Source organism: Hemiscyllium ocellatum, chromosome 13 (assembly GCF_020745735.1).
Source record: "Hemiscyllium ocellatum isolate sHemOce1 chromosome 13, sHemOce1.pat.X.cur, whole genome shotgun sequence".
Classification (NCBI taxonomy): Eukaryota; Metazoa; Chordata; class Chondrichthyes; order Orectolobiformes; family Hemiscylliidae; genus Hemiscyllium; species Hemiscyllium ocellatum.
Window position 1 is genome coordinate 14,429,528 of NC_083413.1, and position 25,772 is coordinate 14,455,299.

Genomic DNA, 25,772 nt, shown 5'->3' on the forward strand with positions numbered 1-25,772 from the left:
GGCAGCATCTCAGGAATAGAGAATTCAACGTTTCGAGCATAAGCCCTTCATCCTGATGAAGGGCTTATGCTCGAAACGTTGAATTCTCTATTCCTGAGATGCTGCCTAACCTGCTGTGCTTTGACCAGCAACACATTTGCAGCTGTGATCTCCAGCATCTGCAGACCTCATTTTTTAACTTAAGCTACACACCTACAAAATGCCCAAATACGCACGCACACTAATATGATCAAGACAGATTAAAGATAACTGGTTTAAAATATACACTGTGGTTAGAGCATGGATAGAGATAGAGTCAGAAACATTGCAGCTCAAAACGACTGAAGTCCAGACTACAAGGTGGCAAGTTGTTTTCTCAGCCATAGAGCACGGAAACAGGCCTTTCGTCCAACTCTTCCATGTTGACCAAGTTTCCTTTCCACGCTGAAACAGTTGGCTTCAGGTCCCTTTTAGATCTTTCCCCTCTCGTCTTAAAATTATGATCTCTCGCTTTGAGCTCCCCTACCTGTGAGAAAAGACTATTGTTATTCACCTTATCTATGCCCCTCATGATTTTATAAACCCATACTAGGTCACACCTCAGCCTCCTACACTCCAATGGAAAATGTCCCAGCCTATCCAGCCTCTCCTTACAGCTCCAACCCTCCAGTTTGAGGTTAGGCAGTGACCTAGTGAAATATCACTATTCTATTAGTCAGAGACTCAGGTCATGTTCTGAGGACCAATTTAAAAAAAATTGGAGTTAAGATTCGAACGATAACAATGAAACTTCTGTGGAACATCTGGTTCACTAATGTCCTTTAAGGAAGGAAGCTGCCATCCTTGGGTAAATAATGAGGTCTGCAGATGCTGGAGATCACAGTTGAAAATGTGTTGCTGGTTAAAGCACAGCAGGTTAGGCAGCATCCAAGGAATAGGAAATTCGACGTTTCGGGCATAAGTCCTTCATCAGGAACCCTGATGAAGGGCTTATGCCCGAAACGTCGAATTTCCTATTCCTTGGATGCTGCCTAACCTGCTGTGCTTTAACCAGCAACACATTTTCAACCACAAGCTGCCATCCTTGCCTGGTCTGGCTGATATGTGACTCCAGTCCCACAGCAATGTGGTCAACTCTTAACTGTCCTCTGGACAATTAGGAACAAGCAATAATTAGCTACCGAGACCCTAATCCCATGAATGAATAAAATATAGTTCCATCAATGAGTCAGAAGAAGAGAGCAAAGGCACAATAAGCTAAATTTGCAGCAGAAAGAGATAGGTAGGAAGATATAAATAAGTTGAGGGATGGGTAATAATTCTAGCACATGGAGTTTACTGTGGGCAGACGTGAAGTTGTTCACTTTGACCTGAGGAATATAAAAGCCCAATATTATTTAAACTCCAAGGTGCAGAGGGATTGGGTGTTTTGGTGAATGAGTCACCAGAACGGTTGTGTACAGGTAAGGCAAATAATCATGACGGTGTTGATAGGACACCCACATCTCATGAATGAATGAAAAGACAAGTCCTGGCCACATCCTAGTAAATGTGTTCTGCACCTTCTCCAATTTAATAATATTTTTCCTACAAGAGGATGACCAGTTGTTTGGTATTTTAGCGTGCTGATGTGCTGTTGTCATTCTTTGAGTTGGTGGTCATTTAGGTTGATCTGGGTCTGTCGTGTTTTATGGTTCTTTTAAGCTTCCTTGGTTTTTTCTACTTTTTCTTTCCCGACAGAGAGAGAAAGATGCTTTCTGTCTGCTGCTGCAGAATGCTCCTTCTCGTTTGATGCTATTCACATTTAACAACTTGTTAACACACTTCAGCTTAACCACTAAAACAGTGCTGTCATGGAAAATCCTTAAGGGTCTTTTTAGGCCTCTGTCTCTGAGTTACCAAATGCTTACAATTTGTATAAATGGAATACTGATATAATGGAAATAAGTAGATACAATACCTGTTGGCCTCCGATGCTCTATAATTCTGGAAATTTGTTTTTTTTGATAAATTAAATAAAAACAATAATTTAAAAATGTCTTCAGTTAGAAGGAACAGTCGAGGGTTTTTGTTTTTTATTCAGAGGTTGTAAAGGAAAACTGAAATACTGAATAGTACAAATGAGACTACCTAAAGATAAACTGTTCCCAGTAACAGTATGCAGATTTATCGTAACTGGCAAAAGAACCAGAAGTGAAATGAGGATTGAGCAGTGCATCACATTGATCTGGAATGCATTAAATGTGGCAATAGTGGAAGCCGTAACAACTTTCAGAAGGAAATTGATTAAGTACTCCAAATCACTTAAGTTTTTGTAACCAGCATGTGAACCAAGGCACACGTTAAACTGTTGATATCTTTTACAGGAAGCCACATGGTGGAAACATTTCTCAATCCACCAAATGTCCACCCCACTGTTTCATCTCTTCCCTTTTTTTTTGTGTAGTTCTTTAATTATAAATGTTTTCACTCCACCAAAACAGAAATTGCTGGAGAAAGCCAGCAGGTCAGGCAGCAACTATGGAGAGTTAATCCAGTGACGACTCTTCAGAAAAGATGCCTTCTATGGAACCGTGGTGGTTATGTTGGGAGTTGGGGGAAGAGAAAGAGTGAGCAAGTAGGTAGAGAGAGCGCCCAGAAACCGAGAGAGAAAGAAAAGGTTTAGGCAATCAGAGTGTTTTGTTGTTGGTAAGCCAAGGAAGAAGAGAAGCTAGATGGGTGAAAATGGACTCGCTATACTTAAAGTAGCCTCTGCTATGACAGGGTCTGGGATGTGAGTCACCAGACCAGTTCTCTGGAGAAGGAAGATGGTGCCTTGGATTTTGGCATAGAAATGGAGGTGGAGAAAATCTGTCCATATTAACTATCATTATTTGACTGAAATTATTTCTTGCATCAGTACAGATACAGCAAAATACAAAAATACAGAGAATTGTTCTTTATTCTTTCATGGGATGGGAGAGTCAGTGGCGAAGCCAATATTTGTTGTCTATACCTAATTGCTCTTGAGTGGCTTACAATGCTATTTGAGAGCAGTTAAGAGTCGATCAGATGACTGTGTTGTTTTGGAGTCACATGGGCCAAATAGGATATGGAGGGCCGACAGTGGCGGATTGGAAAGGCTTTACAGCAATCATTGTCATTGTTACTGTCACTGGTAATTTTTGTTGAATTTTAAATTGAATTTAAATTCCACCGGCTGCCACGGTTGGGTTAGAGCCGGTGTTTAGACAAAGCACAATAAGCTCAGGCCCTCTGGATTACAATACAACGATATGGATACTGCACCACCCCCTCCCTTTGTTGTCATTGCTTCAGTGCTTCTCTGTTAGGTATATCAGTGAGATTTCACCAGAATGCCATCTGTTAGAACTCACTACCTTGCTGAGAACCTCACCTTCCCGTCTCACTCTGAAACCCTTGAGAAAGTTGCACTTGGTCAAATTAGGTGGAACAGAATTTTTAAATGGCTTATTTAGAAAGTAGAGAGGGAGTAGCTCTGAACAGCAAAGACAGCCCTGTTGACCATGCAGAGTCCACCTACACTACATCTGGGAACTTGTGCCAGGCCTGGGAGAGTAGTTCCACAGACCAGTTGAGCCAAAGCCTGACCAAGTCATTCTTGTGGAATCCTACCCTGCAATGTCCCACATACCACTATCACCATTCCTGGGTGTATCTTGTCCCATCAAAAGTGCAGACCCACCAGACACTGTGGTATACAGTCAAGAGACTTCAACTTTTTATTCAGGATCCCAGTGGGATCTCATGGCGTCAGGTCAAACCTCCTGTTGCATTATCACCCACCAGTCCCCTCGACTAATGAATCAGTGTGTCTCCATGTTGAAATTCATTTGTAGGAAACCCTGAGGGTGGTAAGGGGGCAGAATGTATTCTGGCTGAGGGACCTCAGTGTCCATCACCAACAGGGGCTGGGCAGCACCATTATTAACTGAGCTGGTTAAGCCTGAAAGGGAATTGCTGCTAGAAAGAGTTTGCAGCAGGTGGTGAGTGAACCGGCAAGAGGGAAGAAAAGAAATCCACTTCACCTCGTCCTTACCAGTTTACTTGTTGCCAGTGTGTCAGTCCATGACAGTGTTGGTAGGAGTAACAGCCGCATGATAACTTATGAAGACAAAGTATCATCAGTCCTCAAATTGAGTATATCCTCCTTTGCACGGTATGGCATGATTCCTGTACTAAATAGGACAGACTGTGATCAGATCTTTAGAAATTTGAAATGAGTGGCTGCGGGCCATCATAGAATCACATAACATGGAAACAGAAGCTTTGGTCCAAATTGTACACACCAACCTGATATCATAAATTAAACTAGTCCAGTTTGCCTGTCTTGCCCATATCCCTCCAAATCTTTCCAATTTGTATAGCTGTCCATATGTCTTTTAATATGTTGTAATTGTCGCCACATCTACCACTTCCTCTGGCAGTTCGTTCCATACTCTCTCAACACTGCGTGAGAAAAAGTTGCTCCCTATGTCCCTTTTAAATCTTTTCCCTCGTGCCTTAAATGTTTGCCCTCTCGTTTTGATCTCCTCTACCCTTGGAAAAGGATCTTGACTATTCAGCTTATCCGTGCTCCTCCATGATTTTATAAACCTCCTATAAGGTCACCCCCTCAGCGTCCGATACTCCAGGGGAAAAAAGTTCCAGCCTCTTGTTATAACTGAAACTCTCCAGTCCTTGTAAATTATTTATGTACCCTTTCTAATTTAGCAACATCCTTCCTGTAGCAGGGCAACCAGACTTGTACACAGTCGTATGGAAGTGGCCTCACCAATGTTCTGTCCAACCACATCATTAGTAGCAGCAGTGTTGTTTCTGACCAAGGTGTGTAACCTGCTTGCCTTGTACATTCTAATTCCATTACAATTCTAATTTGGGACTGTTTCAACATTCTTTCACTGTCATTGGGTCAAAATCTTGTAACTCACTCCTCAGTAGAATAGTGGGTCCACCTATAGTACGTGGACTGCAGTGGTCTTCTCAAGGGGACCGAGGGACGGGATATAAATGCTGGCCCACCAGTGATGCCCACATCCCGTGAGTGAATTAAAACAAAAATCAATCAAATTGAGAAATCAAACTTGATTCGTTGAAACATGCAGGAGTGCATGTCAGGAGCAACACCAGACATACCTAAAAATAAGGTGAAGGTGTTGGTGTTGGACAAAATCAGAAGTCACATGATGCTAGCTTGTAGTCCAATAGTTTTATTTGAAATCACAAGCTTTTGGAACATGGTCCAGATTTCACCTCCCAAAAGGGTTATGCTCTGAAAGCTTGTGACTTCAAATAAATCTGTTGGATTATAACCTGGTGTCGTGTGACTTCTGATTTTACCTAAAAATGAGGTGGTGTCAACATGGGACTGCTGGCATGCCATCCAAAGGTATTAGCATGCAGTAGACAGGGCTAAGTGATCCCATAATCAATGCTTCAGTTCCCAACTCTGCATCCTGCCATGGCAGACAATTAAACAAATGATAGGAAGCTCCACATATATATCCCCATCCCAATTGTGGGAGCAGTTTCCTCATTTCCCCTTACCTTACTCCAGTTCCAACCTGCCAGCTCAGCACCATCCTCAAGACCTGTCCTACCTGCCAATCTTCCTTCCCACCTATCAGATCCACCCTCCCCTCTGACCTATCACCTTCATCCCCACCTCCATCCACTTATTGCACTCTTGGCTACCTTCTCCCCAGCCCCATCCTCCTCCCATTTATCTCTCCACCCTGGAGGCTCCCTCCCTCATTCCTGATGAACGGCTTTTGCCCGAAATGTCGAGTTTCCTGCTCCTCAGATGCTGTCTGACCTGATGTGCTTTTCCAGCCCCACTCTAATCTTGAATCTGATCTCCAGCACATCCAGACCTCCCTTTTGCCTTGAAGCATTTGCAGCTCCTTCAGGCCTAAGTGCTGAAGTGATGATCTTGAAGTCTCGCCAGCACTGATGCAAGTCTTTACCAGTTCAGTTGATTTCACGTGGTACCAAGAAATGGGTGAAGGCATGAAGGCTAAGGTCCTTGACAATATTCCAGAAATAGTTCTGAAAACATGTCACAAGAATGAGCTGCTCTTAGAGTCACAGAGATGTACAGCATGGGAACAGACCCTTCGGTCCAACCTGTCCATGCCAACCAGATATCTTCTGGCCTATCTGTCCCAGTACAATGACGAGACTGACATCGACATTGAGCCAGCAAGGTGAGTAATTTCTTGGACACGATCTGTGCATAAAAAGCAGGACAAATGCAACCTGGAAAGCTCCAGCTGCAACAATCATTAGTTCCATAATGGAAGGTCAGCAGCGTAATCAAATGGCCCATGCCTGCGTTCTGTCAGTGCCACTTGACTCCTGATCTCATTACAGCCTTACATGGACAAAAGAGCTGAACACCAGAAGTGCGCTGAACATCAAGGCAGCAATTGTCTTAGTATGGCATCAAGGAGCCCTATTGACACTGGAGTCGGTGTGAATTGCAATATGGGTGGGTGGGGTGGTGGTAGTAAAGAGGGCTCTGCGTTTTTCAGTCATACCTGGCACAAAAGAAGATGGTTATATTTGTTGGAGATCTATCATCTCAGCCAGGGCATCATTGCAGGAGTTCCTCAGGGAAACCATCTTCTGCTTCATCAATGACCTTTCCCTTTGAGGTAAGGTCAGAAGTAGAGATGCTCACTGAATTTTCAGCACTGATCCCTACTCCTTTAAAACTGAAAGTAGTGTGTCATATGCAATAAACCTCGATAACCTCCAGGCTTGAGCTGATCCCTGGAAAGGAACAAAAAACAAAATTGCTGGAAAAACTCAGCAGGTCTGGCAGCATCTGTGGAGAGATAAAACAGAGTTGACATTTTGGGTCCAGTGAGCTTTTAGAACTGATTGTAGTTGTGATAAGATTAGTACACAGAGGAACCTCAATTATCCGGCATTCAATTATCTGAATATTGGAATATCCGGCAAGATCGCAAGGTCCTGATGCTTGACTAAACTATGTTACCCGGAATTCGATTAACCAATCGAAATCCTCCCTTCCTGTGCCCTTTGGATAATTGAGGTTCCTCTGTATATGCTCGAGAGTGGATGTGGGGGTTTAGAAAGGGTGAACGTGAAGGAGTAAATGATAGGTGGAGATGAAGCCCAGAGAGAGAGAAAAACACAGTTGGGCAAACAAAGCAATGGGTATAGGTCAGCCTGAGAGGATGAATCGCTGCTAATGGGGACAATTAGTAGCTGACAATGTGTTGTGTGTGGTAGCAGTCTGTGTGATGACAAGGCCTGGTGTGTGGGGGTTGGGATAAGGATGTGGGCCATTCTGCTATAATGTCCGTTTCATCACTGCAAATTTGCTGTAACACAATTGATGGATTGGGGGCATTGATTCTAAAGCACAAACCTTTTTCTTTTCTTCTTTGTTTTTTTTCTCTTTTCTTTCTTTTTGTGTCTTTTTCTCTTTTCTTTCACTGTCAGACACAGTGAAAAACAACAAGTGTGTAAACCTTTATCTATATTCCACCACCAGGAAAGCGTGAACTTTTAAAATGAGTGTTGGCTGTAAGGCGATTACAGCGCCAGCACTTTAGGCACTGTTTCTGAAGCGTGATTTTTCTATAATGTAGGTGCATTGACTCTAAAATGACAGAACTCAATATTGATTTTGATTTGATCTGATTTATTGTCAGGTGTAATTTGTTACAATAGACAGTGCAAAGTGTTGTCACTCTCTGGTGCTTTTTAAAACACAGGAAAATAAACCAAAGCATAGAATAGAAGGGCAGAGAAATAAAAGAATGAAAGACAGTGTTCAGTATTACAGTCCATCTCATTAAATATTCCTCCATAGGCCTGGTGGGCAGGGATGGGTCTCCTTCACCACATCACTTTTGCTGGAATGAAAGTTCAGCAACAAGGGTTGTTGGAGCTGCAACCATCCAGACAAGTGACGAATGTTCAACCACAACTCTGACTTGTACATTCAGATGGTGAACAGGGTTTGGGGAGACAGGCACAGTTCTTAGCCTCCAACCAATTTATGTAGCAACACAATTTATATGGCCAGACCAGCTCAGTCTCAGGGTAATTCCCCCTGCGAAATTGATAGGGAAGGATTCAGCAGTGCTATCTTGCCATCATCAATGCCCTTGCCACTGAGTCATCGCTGGACCTTGCCAATGCAGATGCCATTTGGTATGGTAAGGGCCCAATCTCAGCCGTTGCATGAGTCCACATTGGGGTCCACCCCTATTCCATGCAGCTGCTGCTAATGCCACTGGGTCTGGTACTGGGTCCAAACTCTTCCAACACCGCTGTCTCAAGTTTGCGCCGATAGGTCCCCCTCGCCACTGCCAATACTGTTACCGCGACTGAACTGTTCACCAAGAGGTAGGTTCCATTTAAAAAAAAAGGAGAGAAAAAAAAGAAGAGCTGACGAGCCCCGGGCTTCCTCCATCACCATCTTACCGGGCTCTGAAGGCTCCAGCGTTCCCAAGTGAAATATTGGAATCTTCTAGCTGAGCTTTGCCGGAACACCAGCCTGAGAACGAGATGTTAGTCAGAGAACACAATGGTGTGCTGACATGTGAGGGAGGTAATTGGAAGCTTGGTGTCATTTTTATAGATAGAATGTAAAGCGGTCTGTTCTGCAAAGCGGTCACCCAGCCTACGCTTCCTCTCCCTAATGTTGAGGAGACTACGAGCAGTAAATGTGGGAGACTGGCTTGAGTGATGTGCAGGTAAATTGCTGCTTCTCTTGAAAGTTGTGTTTGGAATCTCTCTCGGTGACGTGGGAGGATGGGAATGGACAAGTGTTACACCCCTGCACTTGCAGGGGAAGATGCTGTCAGGGTGTGGGGATGTGTTGGGAATGGAGGAATATTTTACCAGGATGCCCCAGAGAGAACAGTGCCTGCAGAAGGCTGATGAAGGAAGGAATGAAATGTGTCTGGTGAGGGCATCCCACTGGAAATGGTTGCTAATGATTCTCTGGGTGTGGTTGTTGGTAGGTGGCAGATGAGGATGGGGTGGGGGGTGTCCCTATCACTGTTGTGGGAGGAAAACAGGGAGTGAGGGCCAAAGTGTGGGAGCTGGGTTGGGCATGGCTGAGGACCCTGTTAAGTACAGGGATTGGGAATCCTCAGTTGAAGGAGAATTTGGACCCTTTGTTGAAGTTGGCATTGCCAAAGTAGATGTGACAGAGATGGAGGAATTGTGAGAATGGAATGGAGTCTTTACAGGAAGCAGGGTATGAGGGTGTATAGTCAAGTTAACTGTGGGAGTTGGGTTTGTCATGAATATTGGCGGCCAGCCCATTCCCAAAAATAGCAACAGAGTTGTGAGGATGTGAAGGGAGGAGTCAAAGGTGGACCATGTGAAGGTGAGAGTGGAACAGAAATTGGAAGCAAAGTCGATAAGCTTTTACAGTTCTGGATGAGAGAGGGAAGCAGCAGAGATGATGTCATCATTGTACCTGAGAAAGAGTTGTAAGTAGGGGCCAGTAACTTTGTGGCAAGGGGTAGGTAGCTTTGGCTCCACACAAGTGCCAGGAGATAATCATCTCCCTTTGACATTCAATTGTGTCACCAATGCTGAATCCTTCCCTATCAATTTCGCAGGGGGAATTACCCTGTGACTGAGCTGGTCTGGCCATATAAGTTGTGTTGCTACATAAATTGGTTAGAGGCTAAGAACTGTGCCTGTCTCCCCAAACTCTGTTCACCATCTGAATATACAAGTCAGAGTTGTGGTTGAACATTCGCCACTTGTCTGGATGGTTGCAGCTCCAACAACACTTGAGAAGCTTCGATGCTCCCTTGTTTCTTTCCCTTTCCTGCCCCCCCACACCCCCCACCAATCTCTGACCTTTAAGATTCACTCCCTGCACCAGCAATGTACCACGGCTGCAGTGTGTACCACATGTATGATGCAGTGCTATAACTCAACAAGGCCTGTTGGATGCAATCCTGACTTGAAATTATATCATCTTTCCTTCATTGTCACTGAATCAAAATTTAGATTCCTTCGGCCCAACAACACCCACACCGACCCACCACACACCCATACCCCTACACCTAACACTATGGGCAATTTAGCTTGGCCAATTCACCTAACCTGCGCATTTTTGAACTGTGGGAGGAAACCGGAGCACCCGGAGGAAACCCACGCAGACACTGGGAGAATGTGCAAACTCCACACAGTCAGTCGTCTGAGTCGGGAATTGAACCTGGGTCTCTGGCACTGTGAGGCAGCAGTGCTAACCACTGTGCCACCGTGCCGCCCAGTTATCTTGCAAATCCCTTCCGAACCGTATAGTGTTCCTTCACTCCAAAGATTACAGAACGCAGCTCAATGCACATCCTGTCTGGGAGAATATTTCATTGTAGTTGGCTGCTTATTCTGCTTGATGACATCACTTTTGCTAGATGTCTAGAGATTCCCTTGATTTGCCTTGAGAGTTGAAAGAACCAATTCATGTCACTATTGCTATGTCTTTGTGGACAGCCTTCATTAAGGGTGTGGAGGTGCTGGTGTTAGACTGGGCTGGACAAAGTTTAAAAACCACACAACACCAGGATGTAGTCCAACAGGCTTTTTATAGAATTTTTTAAATAGAATCCCTACAGTGTGGAAACAGGCCATTTGGCCCAATAAGTCGACACCGACTCTCCGAAGAGTATCCCATCCAGACCCATTCCCTTACCCTATTACTCTACATTTCCCCTGACTAATGCACCTAACCTACACATCGCTGAACACAATGGGCAATTTAGCATGGTCGATTCACCTAACCTGCACACCTTTGGACTGTGGGAGGAAGCCAGAGACCCTGGAGGAAACCTACACAGACACTGGGAGAATGTGTAAACTCCACACAACCAGTCGCCCGAGGCTGGAATCGAATCTGGGTCCCTGGTGCTGTGAGGCAGCTGTGCTAACCACTGAGCCATGGTGCTGCCATTTATTTGGAAGTACAAGCTTTCAGAGCACTGCTCCTTTGTAAGGTTGCTCATGGGACAGGATTGTAGGATGCAGAATTTATGGTAATCGAGCAGGATGCACTGATGCACTGCTGACCGTAAAATGGATTCAATGTCAAAAATGATGCCAGGATGGATTTGACAGATGCTTGAAGATGTGGACAACTGCAAGGAAACTGTGTGATGATTTATAAGGTAGATTGCAATCTCTTGTAGTTTTGTGTTTCCCCATATTCCACAAAGGCATTTTGGGCCTCCAGTGATCTGCGGATCAATAATATATGATAATTAAGACACAAAAGGAGAAAATCCAGCCATTGTCTTTCTGCTGGCTCTGAAGCAAGATCATCTCACCTAGTCCCACTTGTCCACCTTTTCTCTGTGGACCTGCAGTACCTTTCCCTTCAGGTAATTTTCCAGCTCTCTCTTGAAAGCCTTCATTGAATCTTCCACACATCCTCACCACTCGCTATAGTATTTGGTTGAATTGTCAGATATTGTCATTAGTTGGTCATTCACCTTAGCTCTATGCCTTCTTGACCCTTTTGCTAACAATATTTCTCAGTCCAGACATCTTATCATATTGAAAGCTCTTATCAAATCCCCACTTAATCTTCTCTTCTATAAGGAGGAGTGGAGAAAGTGAGGACTGCAGATGCTGGAGATCAGAGCTGAAAATGCCCGAAATGTCGATTCTCCTGCTCTTTGGATGATGCCTGACCTGCTGCGCTTTTCCAGCAACACATTTTCAGCTATAAGGAGGAGTGGCCTGCCTTCTTCCGTCTTATCTGTGGACCTGAAGTATCTCATTCCTGGGACAATACTTTATCCATGTTTTCTCCATCCTCTTTAATGCCTTTATGCCCTCCCTAAAGTGGAGGGCCTAGAGTTGGAGCCAAATTCCATTTGAGACCGTATTGTATTTTATGCAGGTTTATACTAATTTACTTCCGTTAATACTGTCTGTCTTTATTTTCAAAGCCCTGGGTCCCAAATGCCTTATTAATTACTTTTTCAACTTTTGCTGCTACCTTCAATAACATGTCCCCAGAGAATCTTGGCCTTACTATCTCAAGGACTGCTATATAATCACACAGAAGTTATACAAAACCCTGGTTAGACCTAACTGGAATACTGTGAGCTGGTCCGGAAACCTTAGGAAGGACATGTTGGTCTTGGAGGGAACACAATGTAGATTTGCAAGAATCCCCCTTTGTCTTTATACATTCACTGGATGATAGTGTCATTGGCTAGGCCAGCATTTATCGTCCATCCCTAATTGTCCAGAGGGTAGGATGTAGGTTTACTCGCTGAGCTGTAGGTTTGATATCCAGACGTTTCATTACCTGGCTAGATAACATCATCAGTGGCGACCTCCAAGTGAAGCGAAGCTGTTGTCTCCTGCTTTCTATTTCTATCTTTCTCCTGGATGGGGTTCCTGGGGTTTGTGGTGATGTCATTTCCTGTTTGTTTTCTGAGGGGATGATAGATGGCATCTAGATCTATGTGCTTGTTTATGGCGTTGTGGTTGGAGTGCCAGGCCTCTAGGAATTCTCTGGCATGTCTTTGCTTAGCCTGTTCCAGGATAGATGAGTTGTCCCAGTCGAAATGGTGTTTTTTATTCATCCGTGTGTAGGGCTATGAGGGAGAGGGGGTCGTGTCTTTTTGTGGCTAGCTGGTGTTCATGTATCCTGGTGGCTAACATTCTTCCTGTTTGTCCTACGTAGTGTTTGTGGCAGTCCTTGCATGGAATTTTATAGATGACGTTGGTTTTGTTCATGGGTTGTCCAGAGGGTAGTTAAAAGTCAACCATATTGCTATGAGTCTGGAGTCACATGTCGGCCAGACCAGGGAAGGATGACAGTTTTGTTGCCTAACGGACATTAGTGAACCAGATGGGTTTTCCTGACAATTGGCAATGGATTCATGGCTAGCATTATACTCTTAATTTCAGATTTTGTTTTTTTTTTAACTGAAATCCCATCTGCCATGATGGGATTCAAACCCGGGTCCCTGGACTGTTACCTGGATTACGAGCCTAGCGATAATACCACTGGGCTTCAGGGATTAAGTAATGAGGAGAGTTTTTTTTTAAAAGGCCTGTTTTTTTCAGAACTTAGAAGGGCTGATCTGATCAAAGTCTTCAAGATATTAACAGGAAAACACTGGTAGATAAAGATAACTACTTCTAGACTGAGGGTCATAGTCTAAAATGACGAGACCGTTCTGGAAAGTTGTTAGGAGGCATTTCCACACACAAAGGATGGAGAGGATTGGAACTCTCTTCCACAAATGGCAGTTGGTGCAGGATCAGTTGTTAGTTTTAAACCTTGAGATTGATGCTTATTTTGTTCAGCAAAGATATCAGCTGACATGTGCCAAAGGCAGGTATATGGGATTAGGCCACAGATCAGCCATGATCACATTGAATGGTGGAACAGACTCAGTGGGCTGAATGGCCTACTCCTGTTCCTCATTTACACCTTTTTTGAAGAATCATATGCTTCATTTTGCCTTTCCTCGATTTTCTGCCAAAATTTATCACTTTACACTTTGTTCCTTGTCTTCCTGATACTGCAGCACTTTTGTAATGCCTTGTTTGAAAATCTTGGATGAGATTGATCACCAAGTAAAGCAAGTCTTAAATTACAAACATGGATCAGGACTTTATTTAATCCATTGGAACAACTGGTTAACTATCTTATTTCCACTTTCCAGTGTGTCAAACAAAGGAAATCCACAACAAAAAAGCAAGAATTCCAAATTGTAAAATATGACGTTTTATTTATAGGCTGTTAATTATGAGTTTAAATAATTATTTGAATTTAACACCAGAGAGCCACAGAGGAAGAGGAAACTACTTTTTTGTTGAACCTTTGAATGTTGGATGCGAGGTAGGTATTGTTGCGTGGATGAATTTTTTGGGGAGATTTTCTGCAATTGTGTAACACTGGAGTCATGTGTGCTGTGGAGCGGAGTGGATTTACTGACTTAATGTTGCAAGATAGTTCCACTTTCATAACTGGGGTCACAGCCTAAGGACACAGGGTGGGTCATGGAGATGAACTCAGAGTGGTGAGTCTGTGGAATTTTTGTTGTCTTTATTCATTCATGGGATGAAGGCCTTGTTGGCTCGGCCAGCATTTCCTGCTCAGCCCTAATTGCCCAGAGGGCATTTAAGAATCAACCACATCGCAGTGGGTCTGAAGTCACATGTGGACCAGACCAGGTGACAATCGCAGTTTCCTTCCCTAAAGGATGTTTGTGAATTCGCTGCCACAGAAAGTGGTTGAGGCCAGAACATTGATTGTTCTCAAAAGGGAGCTCAGGAGAGTAAATGGGGCTAATGGATGAAAGAGTACGGGAGAAAACTGGATCTGCCACGATCATGTAGCATGATAGAGTAGGTTCAAAGAGCTGAATGGTCCCCTCCTATACTTACTTTCTATGTTTCAATGGGTGGGATGTTCTTCAGATGTTCAGTATGGCGTCAACAAGCCAGAGGGCTGTTTCCACGCTGTAGGGATTTTATGATGCCAATCTTGATGTCATCTGAAAATTTGCTTAACATCCTCCTCACACGCATTTTCATCCATGTCATTTATGTATATAACTAACAATAAGGGTTCTAGTATTGATTCTTGTGGTACAGCGCTGGGCACCAGGCCTCCAGTCACTCAAGCAGCTCTCCATCACTGTTCTTTGTGTCCCATAACCAAACCAGTTTCTGATTCATCTCACCAGGTTTCCCTGAAACTCTCATGCTTTAACTTTCTCAGTTGGTCTGTCATGTGAAGCCTTGTCAAAAACTTTACTAAAATCCGTATAAATTACACTAACTGAGCTTTGCTAAAATCTGTACATTTGATTACATTTTCAAAAAAATTGTAAGAAATTTTGTTAGACATGACCTCCCTCTGAGAAAAAGCCATACTGACTATGCCAAGTTAACCAATGCCTTTCCAAATGGGTATCGGTTTGCTCCTTCAGAATTTTCTCCAATAGTTACCCTATCACTGATGCGAGACTCACTGGTCTTAATTTCCGAGTTCATTCTTGACCAGCCGCCTTAGTTGCCTTCTGGTCCTCTGGGACTTCCCGTGTGGTCAGAGAAAAATTAAAAATTTCAGTGCGAGCCCCTGCAATTTCCTGCCTTTCCTCTCACAGCAGCCTGGGATGCAGTTCATCTGGGCCAGGGGATTTGCCTGTTTTTAAGCCTGACAGTGCCTCCAATACCTCCCCATTTCCTAGTCAAACTGTGCAAGTACCTCACAGTCTGTTTTCCTGAATTCTGTACCTACTTTCTCCTTTTCCAGAGTGAAACCTGAAGAAAAATATCCATTCAAAACCCTTCTAAAATCCTGTGGTTTTGCACACAGATTGCCCCCTTGGTCCCTAATAGGCCCTACTCTTTCCCTGGTTAACCTCTTCCCCTTTAATGCATTTATAATGAACTTAGACTGTTCTTTATTTAGTTTTTTAAAACAGTGAATTGTGGTTTTTATTCCCTCAGCTGGATTAATGTCCTAAACCTTCTCTTGATTATTTGTATGTAAGTTTTAATTGTGGCGTGATGACATTGTAAGGAGGCTGAGCAATGATAATTGACAGTTGATCGTTTTCCTCACATTTGAAAGTGCAAGACTTTTTTTAGCTCAAGAATTTAATTTTTTAAAAAAAATTGGAGCTAGGTCGCAGATCAATAATGAATGATGGAAAAGACTCCGGGGAAAGGGCCTCCCCTTGCTTCTGTGTTCTAAAGTCGATTGGCTAAAGGGCCTTTTCCTGTGCTGTGGATTTATATGACTCAAAGTTGGGTTTCGTTTTATGATTAGTCAGTTTGTATGTGGTTTTTTGAGGAAGTGGTATTGATAGGCTCAGTGTGTTTCGTTCTCTGAGGAAGAATTTGTGATCTTTATGTCATGGCATAAGTTAAGCAGGAAGGTTTACCCTAAACCAACAACACAGTAGTCTGTGAAACTTCAAGAGGCCAAGAACTATTTAAAGTAAAAATTCACAACTTTATTTCTTAAAGTATAACCCAGAATAATTAACTAACAACTACTTACAACTCCTTTCTCTAACCTATCTTTTACTTTCCCCTCTACAATACTGGTCCGATAAAAATCCCGATTTACAATACGAAGCTTCTTATCTCAAAACCGGCAGATATCGGTTCTTCCCTGTATTCCTGTCTTCTTTTCTTCTTTTTGGAGATTCTGCTTCACAGGTTACTGTCGATAAAGGTGCCTTTAAGAGAGCTATTTTTCGGCAGTCTTTACATGCTGGTGGCTCGGCAGTTCACATCCCAACTGTTCAGTTTTCCTTGCTCTTATACCCCCAAAGCATTGGATTGTGTCATTGGCTTTTAAAATTATATAAAATTCAAACTTGATTGGAATTTTGGTACTTTTCAGGGTATAATTTAAACTGATTGGCCTAATTCGAGTCTGTTTTGTCATTTACAAGCAACCCAGCCAATCTAGCTTTTTACCAAGTGTTACATTGTTACCTTATTGAGAACACTCGGTGCTGTCACGTAGTTCTGCTAGCTTATAACTCTCTCAAAGCTACAGTACATCTACCTCTCCTTAACATTTAGCCCAGAATTAAACTCTGATCCTCGTATTGTTGACATGAGAATAGCTGGAGTGATTGAGTGCAATTTGTGAATTGTTAGCAGGACCTGAAACTTCTTTTGAGCTGAAACTCCTTGGTCTTTTTATCAAGGCCCAGCTTTGATCTGAATGCTTTACAAAACAGAAAATAGATCACTGGATCGAAGCATGCATTAAGTGTTGACAGCAAGAGGGAAGATTCCTTGGCATAGTACAAAATGTTTTGTCGGTAGCAGTCTTCAGTAAAGTTGGTTTGACTCAAAATGTACGGAAGTCTTACAATGTGGTGGGGCACAAAACAAACCAGAAACACCACGAGCAAAATGAGAATGTTGTTCTTTGCTTTGGCCTGCTTGATCAGTGACTGCGTGGAAGGGGACCGGTGGAGTTGCCGTGAAATTTGACTGTAGAAGAAACAAAGTCCAGCTAACACACAGAAAAATGTGATTGTGGCAGCAATGTGAGAAAATGTGTATATCGTTTTATTTCTAGCTTTTGTGCAGAAGTGAGAGCTTTCTGAGTTCGACTGGTTTTCCATATTTACTAGAAGCACGAAAAGGATTCCGAGAAAGATGAGGACACCCCACGTTCCCAAAGAAAGGCATTTTGCTGTCTTCAGGTTTTGAAATGCGTGTACTTTGAGCGGCCTGACGATTTTCAGGTACCTGATGGCTGCAATGTATCCAAGAAAACAAATACTGGAGTAGATGTTCAAATAGAAGATGCATGCCACAAAATTGCAGTAAACAGTGTTCAGGTGTCCACTGTGGATGAATTCACTATCTCTGAGGATTTTTATTGGTAGGGAGAGGACCAGGAGGAAATCCGCTATGACCAGGTTCTTCAAATAGACTATAATGGAATTGCTGCTGGAGATGTGACAAAAGTACACCCAAAATGCTAGGCTGTTGAGAATGAATCCAGTAATACATATTACGGTGTAGGCAGTAACAATAAATACTGTGAAGCCCTGAGAGATAGTGTTACAATTGTTACTGTGATGGTTTGTCGTGCTCAGATAGTTTGTTCCACTCATGGTTGTGGAGATTTCTGTAGAGGTAGCCATGGAAATTGTTGACAGAGAAAGTTACTGAATTAATCTGTGATTTTGTTGCAGTAGCATCCAGTGAAATCGTTCCCAGTGCGTTTCTCCTTCCTTTTGTGTTTCACAATGTTAATGCTAGAGCAGAAATAAAACAAAAGGAAAGAATAGTGATTGAATTTCAAAGCATGCGTAACATCCTGAGACTCCAGAGCTGTAACCTCTCCTGCTGAGAAGGGCCCCAGGTGAATGGCAGCACTGTCATCTGCAGCTTCCCCTCCGAACTGAAGACCTGAACAACCTGGAGCTGCCTCACAGTTCCTTCACTGTCAAAAGTCACACAACACCAGGTTATAGTTCAACAAACCCATTTAAAATCACAAGCTGAAGTCATCTGACAAGAGAGCAATGCTCCGAAAGCTTGTGATTTTAACTAGACGTGTAACGTTTGACTTTGTCCAACCCAGTCCAACACCAGCATCTCCACGTCGCGGTTGCTTCACTGTCATCGGGTCAAAATCCTGTAGCAAACTTCCTCGCAGCAGTGCGAGTGTCCCCACAGCTCTAGGATCTGCAATGGTTCAACAAGGTGACTCCGTCACAATCAACTTCCTGACAGCAGTTAGAGATGGGCAATGAATATTGGTTTAACTGTTGGTGCCCACAACCCATGAAATGAGCAAAATCTCACCTGCTAATTATAACTGGTTAGTTGTTCGGATATATCTCCAATTATGATGTTACAAATGGAAAACCCTCCAAATATGTAAATTATTATTTACTCCTGTTTAATATAAAGCAAAAAAAAAGTCTGGGGGAAAATATTTTCATCATAACATTTTAAAGTATTTATAGATGCACTTGAACAGTGATAACTGACAGGGCACAGACCAAACGTGGGATGAGGTTGGATGTTGCTTGGTTATAGAAGGCTTGAGTTACAAAGGCTGGATAGGCGGCTTTTTCGCTGGAGGGTAGGAGGTTGAAGGCTGACATTAGAGATGTTTATGAAATTATAACGGTGTATACATAGGATGAATGATGGGTACTTTGCCCTAGGATGGGGGAATTTCAAAACTGGGAGTGAATTTTTAAGGTGAGAGAAGAGAGACTTTAAAAAGACATGAGGGGCAAATTGTTTGCAAAGTGTGGAATAAACTTCCAGAGGAAGTGGTGGATGTGGGCACAGTTACAACATTTAAAAGACCTTTTGGATAAGTACATGAATAGGAAAGCTTTGGAGGGATATGGGCCAGGATCAGGCAGGTGGGACTGATTTAGTTTGGGATTACGTTCAGCATGGACCGGTTAGACCAGATTTCTGTGCTGTATGATCAAAAGACTATGAATGGTACATATTTTAAAAAAAGTATGACAGTTGCTTGTCTGGTGTGGTCTGTACAAACCAGAACGACACCAGATTTCGGGCTTGCTCTGGGTTGTGTACATTAATTTGCACCATTAGCAGTTGCTGACAGTATAGGCCGTCTCGCTAACTTTGGAGTAGGAGAGGGAGAATCGTAGAAGATGTAAGTTGGCTGAGGACATGATTATACTTGCCCTGCACGGTCACCTAGGCTACTAAGCTTCGTCCTCTAACCTGAGGTGAAGAATTATTACTTGAAGTGGTTATTGGCAAACTGTCTGGAGATGTTAAACTAACCATTGCAAGAACCTGAAAGAGTGGTTGAATCCGACTCGACTAAAACTTTCTAATAGAGATTGAATGAATACCTGCAGAAATAAAAATACAAAATCATCAGGAAGTTCAAAGGTACTGCAACTAAACTGGGAGTTCTCTTCAAAGCGATAGGGGAGACGCGAGATGAGCTGTAAGTCTCTGAGTCAATGCCTCAGCAAGCGAAGGGAATTGAGAACGGGGGGGAAACCTACCTCTTGTTCTGCTGCTGGCAAACAATCTTGTAATAGTCAGAGTACTCGACTCAATGAGAAACTGAGAGAGAGTCAGGTCGGTATGCAGGAAACTGTATTTAAAGTAGCAAAGAAAATAAAGAAAAAATTGATGAAGGCAAAGTTAACCCTCCACTTCCTCACCTTCTGCTGTATATGAGCATTCAGGTGAAGTCATAGAAGGCAATGTATCTTCTATTCCCATCACAGATCCCACATTCTCAGCGGAGCGCCACACAAACAGTATGTGTCTGACACACAGCTATAAAACAGTGCACCTTGCTTCTGTGATCCACAGTTCCTGTACTGGGGTATGAGCCAGAATAAGGCCGGTAAGGAGTGGCTTTGTGGTTTGTTTTCTGATGTTTGCTTTGCTGCCAATAGAATTTTTATCTATCTATTTAATACTGAATAACTCCTTATCATGGGCTGAAGATTACTCCATTTGAGTAGAATTTTGGGAAACAGATTTACACGGCACGGTGGCTCAGTGGTTAGCACTGCTGCCTCACAGCGCCAGAGGCCCGGGTTCAATTCCCGCCTCAGGTAACTGTCTGTGTGGAGTTTACACATTCTCCCCGTGTCTGCGTGGGTTTCCTCCGGGTGCTCCGGTTTCCTCCCACAATCCAAAGATGTGCAGATCAGGTGAATTGGCCATGCTAAATGACACTGTAGTGTTAGTTGAAGGGGAAAATGTAGGGGAATGGGTCTGGGAGAGTTGCTCTTCGTTGGGTTGGTGTGTGAGTAATCTAATCTACATTTCAGGAATGTCGAAATTCATACTTTGAAAAGTGAACTGTGAAGTCCACAATTAGAAAATGCTAAGCATCTTGTTACTCACTCGTTTTCTCTGTTCCTGTTCCTTACCCACCCATTTTCTGATCTGCTGTGCACTCTGTGAAGGAGTACGTTTATGGAACCTCTCGATAATCCTCATTTAAACAAAGTGTGCTTACTGCGTTGTGCAGTAACCCAGATCTCACTGAAGTGAGTTGTCTAGAGTATCTGCACAGACCCCAGCTAAACTCCAAGCACATTCTTATGTCTCAGCAGATGAATCATCAAGGCCACTCACTCAGATATCAGCTAAATCACAAAATCTCAAGACTATAACAATGCAGAGGGATACTTCACAGATGGATGAGCGCAAACCATAGGGTAAACTTTTCACCATGCATAATGTCCAGCTTGGCTTTAGTCTTTAAACGTTACTTTAATCATGATGGGCATGAAGAAAGGTGGGGGGGAGGGAGGAGGAAGTTTGGGGAAGTTATATGTGGAAAGTTCTTTACACAGAGGGTGGTGTGTGCCTGGAATGCGTTGCCAAAAGAGGTGGTAGAGGCAGTCACGACAGTGTCATTTAAGATGTATCGAGACAGATACATGAATGGGCAGGGAGCAAAGGGATACAGACACTTAGAGAATAGGCAGCAGGTTTAGTTAGAGGATCTGGATCAGCACAGGCTTGGGGGGCTGAAGGGCCTGTTCCTGTTCTGTGATGTTCTTTGTTCTTTGTGTGGTAAAAATTGTCTGTGCACTTTGCTCAAAATTTGTTCACCTTTTCTTTGACCTTCAGTGAAGGGATGAATTGGCTAAAATTAAACCTTGACATTTATCTGTTCGAATTATGGCTTGCAATCCAAACTCCCCAGTAGAGTCTTTTATCACATTAAACCTGAAAGTAAGGCTGAGTCAAGGCAGCATGTAATGGACATAACGACAGACTGAATGTCTGAAGCTGTTCCATTCTTATTCTGGTCCACTATTGTTGGCTGTCATTCCCTTAAAAGTTACAGATTTCACTGAAATGTTTTGAGTTTTTTGGAAAGTTTTAACGTTACACCAGCATTTCGGAAAAGCGCGAAGCAGAAAAATGTTGGAATCATCCATCAACAGCTGGCAAAACATTCGAGTTAGGGCATGTTTCTCTGATTCACCATTTGAGGAATGGTAGAACCCGTACAATATGGAAACAGACAACTTGACTCAACAAGTCCACACCGACCCATTCCCTTACCCTATTACTATACATGGATCCCTGACTAATACACCTACTTAACCTACACATCCCTGGACACTGTGGGTGACTTAAAATGGCCAATTCACCTAACCTGCAAATCTTTACATTTTTGGAGGAAACTGGAGCACCCAGAGGAAACTCACACAGACACTGGGAGAATGTGCAAACTCCACGCAAACAGTCGCCCGAGGCTGAATTCGAATCCAGGTCCCATATTGGTGGCTTGAAATATTGAATTTCTTATGCTGAATATTAGTCAGCCTGTTATTTCCATTCCAGATATTCCATGTCTTTTTGTTGTTCCCTCTACTCATTGCTTTCTGTAGGATTTTCTGTATGTAATTAACACATTTCTCTTGCAAGTGTTGTCTTACTCTTTAGGTTTACTCAGTGGAGGTGGAGAAGTAGCAATCGATGTTAATTTTTTTTTCCCTAAATGGAAAACTGGTAGTGTTTTATCTTGGGTGAAACATTTTTAGTTTGTGGTTGTTGCAGAGTCCCTCGCTAACAATTTAGCGAAAAAAAGCCAGCCCTCCTGTGTTTCATTTCTAATCAAATTCTTTTTAACACAATCTCCTGGCTTTATGACAGCATCTTATAAAAACAAAGACTGCTTTCTGCTTGACAACGAAATCAGCTCAGTCCAGAGTGCTGCTGTGCTGCTGTCCTCCTACCTGATTTGTAACATGTTAACATGAATAATGTGACTGTACTTCCTTAAACAGTTAGCAGTGGTTTTGGATGAAATGTTTAGCTTTAGTTTTGGCAACATGAAAACACAGATAAGTAGCAATTACATTACACAAAGCTGTACTTACCTGCAAAAGCTATGGTATCTGTCCAGTTAAACATCACTGATGCCTTTGCTGAGTTGATTGTAGAGCATACAGTCATGGTATTTCCATTTCTATTGGTCAATTTGCACCTCAGGTTGATTGATTGCAACTTCCTGCGCGTGTTGTTTTACAGGAAACCATTTGTGTGGTTAAATAACCTCCCATGATCTTAATCATTTCAAGAAATTCTCCTGATAAATTCAAGTATGTAATGAAAAGGCCACTGGTTTAAAGGTCCAGAATAATCTTGTGGGAGCACACAAGAACAGAAGTTGCTGGAGAAACTCAGCAGGTCTGTCAGCGTCTGTAGAGAGAGAAACAGAATCAATGCTTTGAGTCCAGTGACCGTCCTTCAGAACTGGAAAATAAAGCAAAGAACTGCAGATGCTGAAGTTCTGAAAGAATAACAGAAAGAGGTCTAGAAACTCAGCAGGTTAACTCTGCTTTCTTTCCACAGACATTGCCAGACCTGCTGAGTTTTGCTAACAACTTCCATTTTTGTTTTCTTCAGAATAGGTCTGGGATCAAACCTCACCAAGGTGGCTGGTGGAATTTAACTGCAATTAATTTATTTATTTGATGAAGCATAATTGAAAATTTGAATCTAATTGCAGTAATGGTGGCAATTTGTGCCCTAATTTTAAAAAAAAAAGAATTGAAGAGGACGTTTGTTGGTGCACTGAAATGGAATTGTGTTCACTACCCCAGTGTTTGTGTACACTTAGTATGATAATCAAAAATAATGTTTTTGGTATTTGTAAAATAAGATTTTCTAGGCTGCAGTGAGACACTGTGCATTTTGGGTGCTCATTAGGATGTGTCGGAGAGTGAGCAGACAGGGGCTCCCTTTCTGCCAGAAAGAAGCCTGAGGTGGTTAAAGATTTTCAGAGATTGCTCGACAAGAGATAGAGAAAATATTCTCACTTTGGAGACAAGACCAAAACTAGGGTCCATAAGTTGAAAATCCAACAATGTATGGACAGAAAGAATTGTGGATGCTGTAAATTAGAGATAAAAACAGTTCTGAAACAAAACTCAGTTCTGAGGAAGGGTCACTCGACCTGAAATGTTAAGTGTGATTCTCTCCACAGATGCTACCAGACCAGCGGAGCTTTTCCAGCAATTTACAGGTAGAGACTTCCTTTTCAGAGAGTGTTTAGAATGTGGAACTAGACACCACAAGAAACAGAGAGCATAGGACAGTACAGCACAGTACGCACCCTCGATGCTGTGCCAACCTTTTATCCTTTTCTCAGATCACACTAATCTACGTACTCCTCATTGTACTAACTTTCATGTGCCTATCTAAGAGTCGCCTAAATGATCCTAATCTATCTCATGGTTGCAGTGAATACTGTAGAAACAGGCAATTCTGCCCAGGATGCGTACACATCAGTGGTATATGTTTTACACCAACCTCCTCTAACACCTTGATATCAAACCCCAGTAGCAAAGCTCTCTGATCCTTTTGTGCTCCTTAAATGAATTCCTTAAATAAGAAAGAAGTGAAAAACACTTCCATTTATGGCACATCTTTAATTATCACCGGACATCTCAAAACATGTTACAGCCAGTGAAACAATCCTGAAGTGTAGTCAGTTTCATAACTGTAGGAAATACAGCAGCCACAAAATGTAAAGCATTTTTTTTTTGTTTCAGTGACATTGACAGAGGGATTTGAATCTGTGTGGGTAACCTGACGAGGATAATTCCCATGCTCCCTGTGGAGAGAGGAACAAATTGCGAGTCTGATATGACACTTTCATTCTGAAAAAAACACCAGACTCCCAACATTTAACTCTGTTTTTCTCTTCCTACAAATGCTGCCAGGCCTGCTGAGTTTCTCCAACAGTTTCTCTGTGTTTACTTCAGATTTCTGGAGCTGTTTTTTGGAAGTATCAGCAGAGGTTTGGAGCTGTTCATGCCTTTGAAGTTTAATTGGACAGGGTGGTAGTGAGGGAGGGAAGAGAAAACGTGCCACTTCTCTTAAATTAAGTGGCACTCTGTGTTTTTAATTGTATTTTTATCTTTGTTCTTCTGTCAGCAGAATTCGGACTATGACCATGTTTCATCCAACAATTACTCAATTCCTTGAAAGCCTGAAGGTTTGTTATGCACTGTTAGCTCATTGGACCGGCTAGCTAGTTATCAAAGGGACAGTTTATACATACTTCCACGTAAAGACAACTGTGTGTCTTACGGATTTTATGCTTCCATTTTAAACCTCAAGTAGAGAGTTCTGGGAATACTCCATCCGTCTTGACAGCAGCTGTGGACAGAGAAATAGCTGTAACATTTCAGGTCCTTAACCTATCATCAGGTCCATCTTTAAGCATTTGGCATTACAGAATTATACAGCATTGAAGCAAGCCCTTTGGCCCACCATGTCTATTCTGACCAACAAATGTCAAGTTACAGCATCTCCATTTACTTGCACTTGGTCCATAGCCTATAATGCCCTGGTATATTAAATGCTCATCCAGGTACTTCTTAATGTTGCGGGAGTACCTGATTCCACCATCCTCTCGGGCAGCACGTTCTATATTGCTACCACCCTGTAAATCTCCTCGGATCTCTCCTAAGACCACTTAAGTGTGGCTAAGGCACTTAGTTCTCATCTTAAACTGTGCCCTCTGGTCTTAGATGTGTCTACCATGGCGAAGAGACTCTCACAATCTACCCTGTTTATGCTTCTCATGATGTTGTATACCTCAATCAGATTCCCCCTCTGCTCCAAGGTAAACAAACCTAGCCTATTTAGTCTTGCCTCATAGCAGAGACTTCTCATTTGAGGCAACATCCTGGTGAATCTCCTCTGCACCCTCTCCAGTAGTCAGCATGGCTTCATCAGAGGGAGGTCATGCCTAACAAATTTGAATTTTTTTCAAGAGATGACCAGATGTGTAAATAAGGGTCGTGCAGTCGATGTAGTTTAAATGGATTTCAGCAAAGCCTTTGACAAGGTCACATAACTGAGTAACTTGATAAAGTGATTTCCAATTAGCTCAGTTGTGGAGGCAGAAGGCTGCTTTAATGACTGGTGAACCCAATGTCCAATGGCATTCCACAGTTGTCTATACAGGGTGCCCTAATATTTGTCATTTGTATGAATGACACAGAGGACTGTGTTGATGGTTGAATTAGTAGGTTTGTGGTTGACACAAAGATTTGTCGGGTGGTTAACAGTGAGGGTTGAGCCTCTTGGATGGCGAGAGGATAGGAATGGGATGAGCAGGTAAGTGGCAGATGGAATTTAACTCTGATATGTGTGAAGTGTTACACCTTGGAAGGAATAATTGGACAAGAAAGTACTCAATGAATGGCAATGGCAGAAGGAAGTTCTGTGGAACAGAGGGGCCTTTGTCTGTT

General features: G+C 42.7%; 2 protein-coding genes across 10 annotated transcripts in view; one reads left to right on the plus strand and one right to left on the minus strand.

The window, feature by feature from the left end:
- Nucleotides 1-25,772, plus strand: part of LOC132821781 (mediator of RNA polymerase II transcription subunit 12-like protein) — a 604,412-nt gene that overhangs the window by 232,314 nt on the left and 346,326 nt on the right. The window lies entirely within an intron of this gene.
- LOC132821782 (P2Y purinoceptor 12-like) lies at nucleotides 15,977-22,440 on the minus strand. 5 transcript variants are annotated; one of them, XM_060834559.1, is made up of 2 exons: nucleotides 22,386-22,440; nucleotides 15,977-17,774 (listed from the first exon to the last, which is right to left on the minus strand). In XM_060834559.1, the coding sequence occupies exon 2, from the start codon at nucleotides 17,658-17,660 to the stop codon at nucleotides 16,653-16,655; it is 1,008 nt and encodes a 335-aa protein (XP_060690542.1). In that variant the 5' UTR covers nucleotides 17,661-17,774; nucleotides 22,386-22,440; the 3' UTR covers nucleotides 15,977-16,652. The 5 variants fall into 5 exon arrangements, with proteins under 5 accessions (XP_060690542.1, XP_060690543.1, XP_060690540.1 ...); XM_060834560.1 differs by lacking the exon at nucleotides 22,386-22,440 and adding an exon at nucleotides 20,389-20,473; XM_060834557.1 differs by lacking the exon at nucleotides 22,386-22,440 and adding an exon at nucleotides 19,692-19,853.

Bases quoted from the DNA above. Each gene is read 5' to 3' on its own strand.
- LOC132821782 (XM_060834559.1), bottom strand. From the start codon at position 17,660: ATGGCTACCTCTACAGAAATCTCCACAACCATGAGTGGAACAAACTAT.